This window comes from Schistocerca americana, chromosome 4 (assembly GCF_021461395.2).
Source record: "Schistocerca americana isolate TAMUIC-IGC-003095 chromosome 4, iqSchAmer2.1, whole genome shotgun sequence".
Taxonomy (NCBI): Eukaryota; Metazoa; Arthropoda; class Insecta; order Orthoptera; family Acrididae; genus Schistocerca; species Schistocerca americana.
Window position 1 is genome coordinate 385,407,115 of NC_060122.1, and position 13,590 is coordinate 385,420,704.

The 13,590-nt window shown below is 43.0% G+C and overlaps 1 protein-coding gene across 1 annotated transcript in view; it reads right to left on the bottom strand.

Moving 5' to 3' along the window:
- Window positions 1–205: 205 nt before the first annotated feature.
- LOC124613499 (methyl farnesoate epoxidase-like) overlaps window positions 206–13,590 on the bottom strand; it is a 150,667-nt gene continuing 137,282 nt past the window's right edge. Inside the window, exons 6-8 of the mRNA XM_047142206.1 lie at window positions 2,063–2,085; window positions 1,820–1,864; window positions 206–381 (exon numbers count right to left, since the gene is read on the bottom strand). Of these exons, the coding sequence (XP_046998162.1) occupies window positions 206–381; window positions 1,820–1,864; window positions 2,063–2,085 (244 nt within the window). The remainder of the gene's footprint in view (window positions 382–1,819; window positions 1,865–2,062; window positions 2,086–13,590) is intronic.

Here is a 13,590-nt window from a genome sequence, read left to right on the forward strand (position 1 = left end):
TTTCTTTGAACACTGTTGTACATTCTCAGAAGTTCAAGGAAGGAAAATTAGAAGTGATGATGTGGCTGTATGGAAATAGGTTAATGAACTTTCATTTTACTGAACATTGTCACCTCAATTTCAATTCAGTAAGACATGTTCTCCTATTAGATTTCATTTTTAGTTACTATAATGACAATCACTATATTTCTGTGGCGTTGCAATATTAGCAAGATTTGAAAATAATGTCACAAGTTTTTGGTGCAAGAGTAACGCCCTCAAGAGTAGAGTACTTCAGGCTAGTACCATCAACTGGAAGAAGTTGAAATTTTTGCAAGATTCCGGTAAACATTTGAAATAAACAACATTTTGCCAAATGCTCTCCCAAACATCGACGACGACCTGAAAGACAAATCGAAGCTTTCAGGTATGGATCACAAATTACCTCACCGACAGGCGAAATACCCTCAAACTTCAAGAAGAATATAATAATTCCAATCCCAAAGAAAGCAGGTGTTGACAGATGTGAAAATTACCGAACTATCAGTTTAATAAGTCACAGCTGCAAAATACTAACGCGTATTCTTTACAGACGAATGGAAAAACTGGTAGAAGCCGCCTCGGGGAAGATCAGTTTGGATTCCGTAGAAATGTTGGAACACGTGAGGCAATACTGACCTTACGACTTATCTTAGAAGAAAGATTAAGAAAAGGCAAACCTACGTTTCTAGCATTTGTAGACTTAGAGAAAGCTTTTGACAATGTTGACTGGAATACACTCTTTCAAATTCTAAAGGTGGCAGGGGTAAAATACAGGGAGCGAAAGGCTATTTACAATTTGTACAGAAACCAGATGGCAGTTATAAGAGTCGAGGGATATGAAAGGGAAGCAGTGGTTGGGAAGGGAGTGAGACAGGGTTGTAGCCTCTCGCGGGTGTTATTCGATCTGTATATTGAGCAAGCAGTAAAGGAAACAAAAGAAAAATTCGGAGTAGGTATTAGAGTCCATGGAGAAGAAATTAAAACATTGAGGTTCGCCGATGACATTGTAATTCTGTCAGAGACAGCAAAGGACTTGGAAGAGCAGTTGAACGGAATGGACAGTGTCTTGAAAGGAGGATATAAGATGAACATCAACAAAAGCAAAACGAGGATCATGGAATGTAGTCGAATTAAATCAGGTGATGCTGAGGGAATTAGATTAGGAAATGAGACACTTAAAGTAGTAAAGGAGTTTTGCTATTTGAGGAGCACAATAACTGATGATGGTCGAAGTAGAGAGGATATGAAATGTAGACTGGCAATGGCAAGGAAAGCATTTCTGAAGAAGAGAAATTTGTTAACATCGACTATAGATTTACGTGTCAGGAAGTCGTTTCTGAAAGTATTTGTATGGAGTGTAGCCATGTATGGAAGTGAAACATGGACAATAAATAGTTTGGACAAGAAGAGAATAGAAGCTTTCGAAATGTGGTGCTACAGAAGAATACTGTAGATTACATGGGTAGATCACATAACTAATGAGGAGGTACTGAATAGAATTGGGGAGAAGAGGAGTTTGTGGCACAACTTGACAAGAAGAAGGGACCGGTTGGTCAGACATGTTCTGAGGCATCAAGAGATTACAAATTTAGCATTGGAGGGCAGCGTGGAGGGTAGAAATCGTAGAGGGAGACCAAGAGATGAATACACTAAACAGATTCAGAAGGATGTAGGTGGCAGTAAGTACTGGGAGATGAAGAGGCTTGTACAGGATAGAGTAGCATGGAGAGCTGCATGAAACCAGTCTCAGGACTGAAGACAACAACAACAACAACTCATTACATTGTCAATAACTCACCAAGACCAAATGGTAAGAACGCATCATCGTCTCTAAACTTCCCAGCTTCAGTAATAAAACGCTCTGGTCGTTACACTTCGGGATCACCCCAGTGGTCTTATCCATATGCAGCGCCCAGATATTTACCAGGACAACTGTATTCTGTATAAAAAAACAACAGTTGCTTCAAGTTAACGTCTGATTAAATTTAGAAAGCAATATAAACTTCTGTTTTTAAGTACACATTAGAGACAGCACTGTTACTTTTGTTGATATTATTTTTCAGCCTGTAAGTAACAGTATAACTGAAATGTTTTAAATTTAAAAAATTGTACCCAACCTTCTTCATATACATACCCAACCTTCTTTGAAGGTATATGAGGACTCTTCCATACATTCCAGTTCAAAACAACGTTAGCACTGCACATTATTGCATCTCATGCCGAGGACAGCTTCCGCGGCAGTACCAGGACGCTCCAAAGGCCAGCAACGAAATTCATCTTCGGGAATCTAGTGTGGAATAACTGGAAGGTTACGAGAGCAGCCGGTGCACTGTGTGACATCACGTGGGGCAAGCATGCCGAGCCGACAAACAGGAGCTTGCCTATTGTGATGTGTCTATACCTGAAGTTTGGAATGCATAGTGTCCGATATGGGCTGATTTCACACTCAGCCATACACTAATTGTAGAACAGGATGTGATTGTTGTGCTAGAAGGACATGGTGTTGCGATGAAGTCTATGCGACGTTCGTGGGAGCTAATTCAGGTCTTTCAGTCCTCTGGAACGCTCCGCTATTAACTTTCCAATGTAGCAAATCTATTTCCAGCACCTGCCACGCCATCATCTTGGAAGGGATTTCAAGGGGATGAAAATGCAGCATAAAAATCGTATAGTGACTGCTATGAGTAACTGCAGTTCTGGTATGCCTTTTAGATCCAATATATAGTTGATTCTGTGAGACACAAACACTGACGCATATGGCATCAGATGGAATACACACTAACCTCGAGAAGTTGAAAATAGGTCGTCAGTAAAACGTGTTTCCTGGTTTGTGATAAAAGCACTGATAATGTGTTAGACACGAATTAGCGCCATCCAACAATCCTTAGGTCGAAATGTTAAAGTAAAATCAACAGACCAGTACTACAATGGTCTGCTGGAAACACGCTTATAAGCACTGTAGAGGTACTAGATATTTTCCTCACAATATAGATGAAGCTACTTGACAGAGTACGTGGCTGGTTATACAGACACCACATGATGTCATTTGGTGCATTGGCTGCTGTCGTATGGAACAGGAAAGCTGTTCTGCAACATGCGCTGTGTGAAGACTTGTAGAGCAACTATGTAGATTCGATTCTGAAACAGAAGCTGGTAGTGACACTGAGACGAATGCACTTAACATCAAAAGTCAGAGCACATAAAGATGACAGCTAATATGGCGAAATATCGCAGGCAAAGTGGAATCGTTTGTACAGAAATCCGAAACCGTTAAAATGTGTGTGAATTCCAAAAGGACCAAACTGCTGAGGTCATCGGTCCCTAGACTTACACATTACTTAAACTAACTTATAATAAGAACAACACACACACCCATGGCCGAGGGAGGACTCGAACCTCCGGCGGGAGTAGCCGCGCAGTCCGAAACCGTACAAACACTCAACCACGCTGAGAAAAAGTTAAAAAATCGTGACGTCCACGTCACCGTCGTGAGCATATAAGTGGAATAGAGAAAGGGTTGTGAACATGGGGGAAATGTGGAAGAACTAAATACGTAGGAGAGTGGCTTCGAACATATAATTTCAAGCAGTTAGTGATGCTTCATCTCTCGAGTGCACTGTGTGTATGTATTTAGTTGGTGATATACCTTTGAAATTTCTGGAACTCTCGAGGGTTTTCACGGATTGCAAACATGCTTCAGGTTTTCGCCAACGTCTATGGTAAGCTGCCATCATGTCATCTGGCACAGTTATTTTAGATTGTACTTACAAAAACCGACTGTTATCAATAGGCACATCCCTGACCAGTGTGATGATAGTGAACATCTGACGTGTGCAGAACAGCAGTGTTTGTGGTCTGAACCCAACAGTATGCTGCTGCTTTTGTAGTAACATGAACAGAACATATCTCACTCGCAGTAACTTCCAAAAAAACGTGGGCATAATGATGACAGAATCTCACCAAATCCTGTCACTGACTCAAAATCACTACAGATATGAATCTGAACAACATGGTTATGTCCAGACTACTTGCAAGTCTACCATATGTGATGGACAAGATGGTTTTTGGAGTTTGATACAGTTTTTCGCAATAGGGCATTTCCTGCAATTCATTTATATGTATAACTGCAACACTCTACACCAGACAGCACACAGTCAACGAAGCGGATAGCAGGAATGTCATGAGCGCCGATATTAGATTACCGTTACGATGAACTACGAGGGTTGGAACTTAATTAGTGGCAACTATTTACTCACAAACGATACAAAAGCGTTACATGTTTTCGCCTGTCAATGTCCTTCAAAGTAGACCGCTCCGTTGGCACCATCAACAGAACAGGCTCTGATAAAGGTATACTACGCCTTCCACATCGCTGGCTACGGGTTCTACACAACGCTGGTGACTACTTTGAAGCACAGTAACAAGTGCAAACATGTAACTCTTTTGTATTGGTTGTGAATAAAATGTTGCCACTATTTAAGTACTCCCGCCGGAGGTTCGAGTCCTCCCTCGGACATGGTTGTGTGTGTTGTTCTTAGCATAAGTTAGATTAAGTTCGTTTAAGTAGAGTGTAATCCTAGGGACCGATGAACTCAGCAGTTTGGTCCCTTAGAAATTCAAACACATTTGATCATTTTTGAACTATTTAAGTTCCAGCCCTGGTATGTACATCATCAAACCAATGTAATACGATTCGATTCTTAAAACAAAGACACCGATCCAGCTGGAAGTATAGAGCATACATACAGTGAATTTTACTTTTTTATCCTGCACAACTGCAATGATGTTCTGTAGCTGTAAATAGCAAAATCTAAGGAACAACGCTATTATCACCAAACAGGGAGGCAGCATTTGAAGACTGAACCTAACAGTATTCTGTCACATTGCCCGTAAGCTTATTAGTATGACAGACTCCAACGTCAACAGGGAAGTAACTTTAATTTTCAGTTTGGTGCCTAAATCAAGGAATTTATGTTGGGAAGTTTTTCCAGAGCTCTGTATCCAACCTAAAGCAATTACAGTTCGTAGAGCAGCATTTATAAGTTCACAGTTTGTAGCTTTGCAGAAGTAGCGTGAAAGTCTCAGACTTACAGATATTGAAGGTAATTCTAGACGAGATAGAGTAGCATTTTTATCGGCAGAAGTCCTGCCCTGCCGCAAACCACAGGTGACAAATCATGGGATACCTCCTAAATCGTGTCGGATCTCTTTATACACGGCTAAGTGGAGGAACTCGACGTGGCATGGACTCAACAAGTAGTTGGCAGCCCCTGCACAAGTACAGAGCCATCCTTAATTCCGGTGCATGAATTTGTATGCGAACTGACCTCTCAATTATGTCCCATATATGTTCGATGGGATTCATGTCGGACGACCTGGGTGGCTAAATCATTCGCTCGAATTATCCAGAATGTTCCTAAAAATGGCTCTGAGCACTATGGTACTTAACTTCTGCGGTCATCAGTCCCCTAGAACTTAGAACTACTTAAACCTAACTAACCTAATGACATCACACACATCCATGCCCGAGGCAAATGTTCCTCAAAACCAGTCACGAACAGTTGCGGCTCGGTGACATGGAGCATTTCATCAACAAAAATTCTGTCGGTGTTTGGGAACATGAAGTCAATGAATGGCTGCAAATGGCCTCTAAGTAGCCAAACATCACCCGGACCCGCTCGATTTAATATTAATACAGTCCATACGATTATGGAGCCACTAAACCTTGTCTTGTTGACAACTGGTGTGCAAGGCTTCATGGGGACTGTGCCATACTCGAGCCCTATCAAACTGAAATCGGGACTCATGTGACCAGGCCACTGTTTTCCAGTCGTCTAGGGTCCAACCGATATGGTTACGAGCCCAAGTGAGGCGCTGTGAGCGATGTCGTGATGTTAACAAAGTCACTCGCGTCGATTGTCTTCTGCCATAGCCCATTAACGCCAGATTTCACCACACTGTCCTAACGGATACAATTGTTGTATTTCTACATAGATATCTACGGTTATTTCACCCAGTGCTGCTTGTCTGTTAGCACTGACAACTCGGACATCAAGTGGAACCTGTCGGAAGCTGCGTTGCCCGTGCTGAGAGATAATCCCTTAAATTTGGTATTCTCGGTACACTCTTGACTTTGTGGTCATCCGAAAATTGAACTCCATAACTATTTCGAAAATTAAGTGTCCCGAGCGTCTAACGCCAACTACCATTCCGCGTAAAATGTTTGTTAAATACCATCATGCGAGCATGATCACGTCTTCGCTGAGTACAAATAACAGCTCAGCCAATGCACTGCCCTTTCATACACTGAAGAGCCAAAGAAAGTACACTACTGAGCATTAAAATTGCTACACCAGGAAGAAAAAGAAGAAATGCAGATGATAAACGGGCATTCATTGGACAAATATATTATACTAGAACTGACATGTGATTACATTTTCACGCAATTTGGGTGCATAGATCCTGAGAAATCAGTACCCAAAACAACCACCTCTAGCCGTAATAACGGCCTTGATACCCTTGGGCATTGAGTAAAACAGAGCTAGGATGGCGTGTACAGGTACAGCCGCCCACGCAGCTTCAACACGATACCACAGTTCATCAGCAGTAGTGACTGGCGTATTGTGACGAGCCAGTTACTCGGGCACCATTGACCAGACTTTTTCAGTTGGTGAGAGATCTGGAGAATGTGCTGGCCAGGGCAACAATCGACCATTTTCTGCATCCAGAAAGGCCCGCTCAGGACCTGCAACATGCGGTCGTGCATTATCCTGCTGAAGTGTAGGGTTTCGCAGAGAACGAATGAAGGGTAGAACCACGGGTCGTAACACATCTGAAATGTAACGTCCACTGTTCGAAGTGCCGTCAATGCAAACAAGAGGTGACCGAGACGTGTAACCAATGGCACCCCATACCATCACGCCCGGTGATACGCCAGTATGGCGATGACGAATGCACGCTTCCAATGTGCGTCCACTGCGATGTCGCCAAACACGGATGCGACCATCATGATGCTGTAAACAGAACCTGGATTCATCCGAAAAAATAACGTTTTGTCATTCGTGCACCCAGGATCGACGTTGAGTACACCATCGCTGGCGCTCCTGTCTGTGATGCAGCGTCTATAGTAACCGCAGCCATGGTCTCCGAGCTGATAGTCCATGCTGCTGTAAACGTCGTCGAACTGTTCGTGCAAATGGCTGTTGTCTTGTAACCGTCCCCATCTGTTGACTCAGGGATCGAGACGTGGCTGCACGATCCGTTACAGCCATGCGAATAAGATGCCTGTCATCTCGACTGCTAGTTATACGAGGCCGTTGGGGTCCAGCACGGCGTTCCGTATGACCCTCCTGAACCCACCGACTCCATATTCTGCTAACAGTTATTGGATGTCGAACAACGCGAACAGCAATGTCGCGATACGATAAACCGCAATCGCGATAGGCTACAATCCGACCTTTATCAAAGTCGGAAACGTGATTTCTCGTCCTTACACGAGGCATCACAACAACGATTCCCCAGGCAACACCGTTCAAATGCTGTTTGTGAATGAGAAATCGGTTGGAAACTTTCCTCATGTCAGCACGTTGTAGGCGTCGCCACCAGCGCCAACCTTGTGTGAATGCTCAGAAAAGCTAATCATTATCATGTCACAGTATCTTCTTCCTGTCGGTTAAATTTCGCGTCTGTAGCACGTCATCTTCGCAGTGTAGCAATTTTAATGGCCAATAGCGTAGTATACCTGCGTAATATTGTGCAGTTCCTCCGCGAGCACAGAGAAGCGCCGCAACAAGACCTGTCATGGAGTCGACTAAGGTCTGTAGTAGTGCTGGGGGGAGTTGACACCATGAATCCTCGAGGGCTGTCGATAAATCCATAAGAGTACGAGGGGGTGGAGACTTCTCTGAACAGCACATTGCAAGGCATCCCAGATATGCTCAATAATGTTCATGTCGAAGGACTTTGGTGGCCAGCGAAAGTGTTTCAATTCAGAAGAGTATTCCTGAAGTCACTCTGTAGAAATTCTGGACGTGTAGGGTGTTGCATTGTCCTGCTAGAATTGCCAAAGACCGTCGGAATGCACGACGGACATGAATGGATGCAGGTGATCAGAAAGCATGCTTACGTACATGTCACTTGTCAGAGTCGTTTCTAGACTTATCAGGGGTCCCACATCACTCCAACTGAACAAGCCCCACACCATTACAAGGGCCACCACCAGCTTGAACAGTCCACTGCTGACATGCTGGGCCCATCGATTCATGAGTTTGTCATCATACCCGTACACGTCCGTCACTTCGTACAATTTGAAATGGGACTCGTCCGACCAGGCAACATCTTTCCATCCATCATCATTCAAAAGTCGGTGTTGACGGGCCAAGGCGAGGTGTAACACTTTGTATGGTGCAGTCATTAAGGGTACACTAGTGGGCCTTCGGCTCCGAAAGCCCATATCGATGATGTTTTGTTGAATGGTGCCCACGATGAACTGGTTGATGGGCCAGCATTGAAATCTGCAGCAATTTGCGGAAGGGTTGTACTTCTGTCGCGTCGAACGATTCACTTCAGTCGTCGATAGTTCCGATCTCGCTGGATTTTTTTCCGGCCATAGGGACATCGGAGATTTGATGTTTTACCGGATTCCTGATATTCACGGTACACTCGTGAAATGGTCATACGGAAGAATTCCCGCTCCGTCGCTACCTCGGAGATGCTGTGTCCCATCGCTCGTGCGCCGACTATTACACCACGTTCAAACTCACTTAAATCTTGATAACCTACCATTGAAACAGCAGTAACCGATCTAACAACTGCGCCAGACACTTGTATTATACAGGCATTGCTTGCCGCAGCGCCGTAGTCTGCCTGTTTTCATATCTCTGTATTTGAATATGCAAGCTTATACCAGTTTCTTTAGCGCTTCACTGTACCTTGTGTACGCGATACTACTGCCATCTGTATATGTGCATATTGTTGTCCTATGACGTTTGTCAGCTTAGTGTAGATGAAGAGTGACAAGTGTCATAAGATCGAAGAAAATGTGCAGATTTGTGGTCCATACGCAACGAGGGATATGTACAGTATCTCACGCAAACACGAGTACGACCGGCGATGCGTGATGTCAGAAGACGAAGTTTTCTTCTGTCTCTGGAAGAATGTAGCGTCATTATTGACATGAAAGCGGTTGTCATACACGTCAGTAGAATGGAGTCTTGACCCAGTAGATGTTGAATAAGATTGAAAGACAATGCTACTGCTCATATGTCTACCAGTTGAATCAGAGTTGATCCTACAACTGTCACTGAACCTGCCGCCGTTAATAATCCATAATATATCAGACCTAACAGACATCAGGGAGGGTTAAATAGGAGACCATCGTCAAATATCTGCTACAGGCATATACAGATACTGTATCTAGTGTTACAACAACATACACAGATTATAGGCGGATCCATATGTTTAATTTAGTACAAGAAGAATAACTGAAAATCACTATCACAGCATACAGACAGACGCCCTGATACAGCGTCCGACGTATTGGAACAGTGCACAGAACTATTTTCAGACAAGCTCCATTGGAGAAGGACACTCGGAGTTGTTTCCAGACTTTGAGTTTTCACTATCTCCAGCGTCAGACCACTCTTATTGCATAGTACACCAATTAATATGGTGTTATTCTCTGCAACGTTAAATACCTTCTTATGTGATGTTCTCTGAACAAGAGTTCAATGTACTGTTAATTTGTTAAAATCCACGAATTACTGACATGAATGTTGTGCTGAAAAGTTATGATTGATATCAGTTATGTCAGAATTCAGCGCAAATAAATGGAATGTTCATCTCTCAACCACTGACAAAGATACTTTATTACCGTACAAAATATGTGAGGACGACTGACGAATAGTGAAAATACACTTCAACAATGTGAGCCCTAAGCAGAACACTCATTTTCAGCAGTCTACATTCAGAAACCTGACGTATGACAGCCAACTCATCCAAAGTGTGATGTCCTTACGTGTACGGATTTTATGGAACTATTTGGTGAACCCTTGGAAAGCTCACCCATCAGGAAACGACAGAAGATGTCTTTGGTACGAATTTCTTGCATTCACTCGCTAGGAATGTAACATGTCAACACAATATACTATGCTAAATATAGTATTATAGGACTTTCATCAAACTGAGAGTTCAATGTAGTGTTAATCTTTCAAAATCCACTAATTAATGACACGAACATGACATTCCATCACAGTAAACTGCTTAGACAAAGCACGCTCCATTTTGTCTACACTTGTAGCTGAACTGCTTCCCCAGTACCGTTTCATGCCTGCAAACGGGTTATTCACTCACCAGGAATGTAACACAGTAAACCACTTAGTAGGGTAATGATGTTTCTATGACAGTAGCCTACAGATGCTGATGTGTATGGACATATAACACATTTCGTCAGCTTTTTTAGTTTGTAAACATTGCATACCTGGTGCGGCCTACACGGTTGAGTTTTCCTTCCTGTCACCCATTGAGTTTTTCTGCCATTACAGTGAAACTAGGCTACATGTGCTAAGTTCGGAATGCAAGACGACCACTTGTACCAAGTATAAAATCCAAAATACTCTCTTATCCTACTAGATTCTCCGCATGTACGTGAGTAAATTTGGTACAATTTATGCTGTAAAATGGGGAATTCGTTGCAGTCTCACTGTAACCGTAGCACTTGGGAACAGTTTCACTGCTTTTGCTGTAACATTGTAAGGTGTCAGGCAAATCCAACACCTTCCATGAAAACCCTGACATGATAAGCAAATCCAGTAGTATGTCACATAGCTCCGAATAAATCGTGACATTAAATTAACCAAAGTAATACGAGTAACGAGTGAGCAAATAGAATACCACAGACTAACACAAGAATGCCTAAATGCATGTCATACCTTCCCACCGTGAGACAGACGCAGTTACGAGGGGAGAAACGAGAACAGAAGCCGAGAGCAGAACCGTGTTAAGCTAGAAGGCCCTACGATAAGGGACGGACACCCACGTCTCCAGCTAACCACCAGGACCACCCCCAGGCCATGTTAAAAGCTAGAGCCCTTCAGAAGAACAGTGTAGATCTTACGATAACACTAAAAGGGCCACACCAACCGCAAGTTTTAGCGTGAGACTTTTTCGCGTCTCTGTTACGTTGCAAACTTTAAAAACATTTCACCATCACGAAAAGTATAACGTTTCTCATTGGATAGACAGAATTTTTGTAGGGGGAGCTTAAGGTTAACATTTAGACCCTGATTGGTCAGATGAAGACACAGCCAGACAGTTTTTTTAAACCAACTTCGGTAAATTGTAGTAAGGAGAAGTTAGGAGAGAGTTGCTTCCGAGACGGCGAGGTGCGTGGAGCTGTGCCAGCCGACGCCCACTGACACTGCCTAACCAACGACAAGGTAATGAACGCACGCGATGCCGCATAACAGCGCATAAAGCTTCACTCAGAACTGCAGAAGTCTCATCCGTTACATCCCCTTTTTACGTGCTACTAGTGTCGATCGTCAATTGAAGCTCATGGTATTCACATTTGCTACGTAAGTTAAAATCTGAAACGCGATGATTTTTCTGTTATATAATTATTGAGAAGCCACATCAGCCACTGTAATTTACGACAAGTTAGATAAGTAATTAAAGACAATTGAGGGTCACTGTAGACCATTTTGATAGTTTTCTCTTTTGTGAAACTTAATTTAAACCTAGATTATAGATGTGATATGGCATAGGTCATCCTTCGATCCATTGTAGAACTTGGAAACCCATTCAGGGAATATTCGTTCACATTTTTGTTGAACGCAGTTGGTTTTTATCATCCTGTATTAAAACATTTCCTTTTATCAATAGTGCAATTTACAAACAATGTTTTGTGAGTAGAATAAAATTTCCAATGGTAAACTTAACTGCTTTTTCGACGTTATTTGACCAGCTAACTAAAAATAGGAAAGCCTTGAACCCCTTCCACTAAATTTAGTTAGTATTAAGATTCTTTTACAGGGAGTGCAGTGGAACTGACGCTGAAATCATTAAGTATTTGGTTATATCATCGCTAGTCTCACTGAACTCTTCTGAACTCTACATCTCATGTGTGGTCTGGCGTCTCCTTACCAGCAACAGGTCCCAGGTTCAAACTAGTCAATTCCCTAAAAAACACGCTCAGAGCGTCGTTGTGCGAAACTGGTAGGGAGACACGACATAGAACAACAGACACCACGCCGAATGTTAGAACATGACGATGTAGGGTGGCAAGTGTCATGTAGTCAGCACTGTGTGATTAAGTTACCGCTGTCACCAGAAGGTGACAGACGATTTGTACAGTCAGATAATGTTAATACCCTAGTTTGGAGACACTACAGTATTTGGCTGACTCTGACGGTAATTGAATGTGGACGGCTGAAAGCATGACAATCCTCGCTTCATACCTATACAAATGACTGTTTCTAGTGTCCAGCATGCTACTTCATCAAAAACTGTATGACAGCATAAGTCAGACACTGACAAATGTACTTTAACGTGTAAGTTGGATCATTAGTAGTCCCCGCGTGCCTTGTAATGTTGTATCTACTACATCTACATCTATACTCCGCGAGCCACCTTACGGTGTGTGGCGGAGGGTACTTATTGTACCACTATCTGATCCCCCCTTCCCTGTTCCATTCACGAATTGTGCGTGGGAAGAACAACTGCTTGTAAGTCTCCGTAGTTGCTCTAATTTCTCGGATCTTTTCGTTGTGATCATTACGCGAGATATATGTGGGCGGTAGTAATATGTTGCCCATCTCTTCCCGGAATGTGCTCTCTCGTAATTTCGATAATAAACCTCTCCGTATTGCGTAACGCCTTTCTTGAAGTGTCCGCCACTGGAGCTTGTTCAGCATCTCCGTAACGCTCTCGCGCTGACTAAATGTCCCCATGACGAATCGCGCTGCTTTTCGCTGGATCATGTCTATCTCTTCTATTAATCCAACCTGGTAAGGGTCCCATACTGATGAGCAATACTCAAGAATCGGACGAACAAGCGTTTTGTCAGCTACTTCTTTCGTCGATGAGTCACATTTTCTTAGAATTCTTCCTATGAATCTCAACCTGGCGCCTGCTTTTCCCACTATTTGTTTTATGTGATCATTCCACTTCAGATCGCTCCGGATAGTAACTCCTAAGTATTTTACGGTCGTTACCGCTTCCAATGATTTACCACCTATGGCATAATCGTACTGGAATGGATTTCTGCCCCTATGTATGCGCATTATATTACATTTATCTACGTTTAGGGAAAGCTGCCAGCTGTCGCACCATGCATTAATCCTCTGCAGGTCCTCCTGGAGTACGTACGAGTCTTCTGATGTTGCTACTTTCTTGTAGACAACCGTGTCATCTGCAAATAGCCTCACGGAGCTACCGATGTTGTCAACTAAGTCATTTATGTATATTGTAAACAATAAAGGTCCTATCACGCTTCCCTGCGGTACTCCCGAAATTACCTCTACATCTGCAGATTTTGAACCGTTAAGAATGACATGTTGTGTTCTTTCTTCT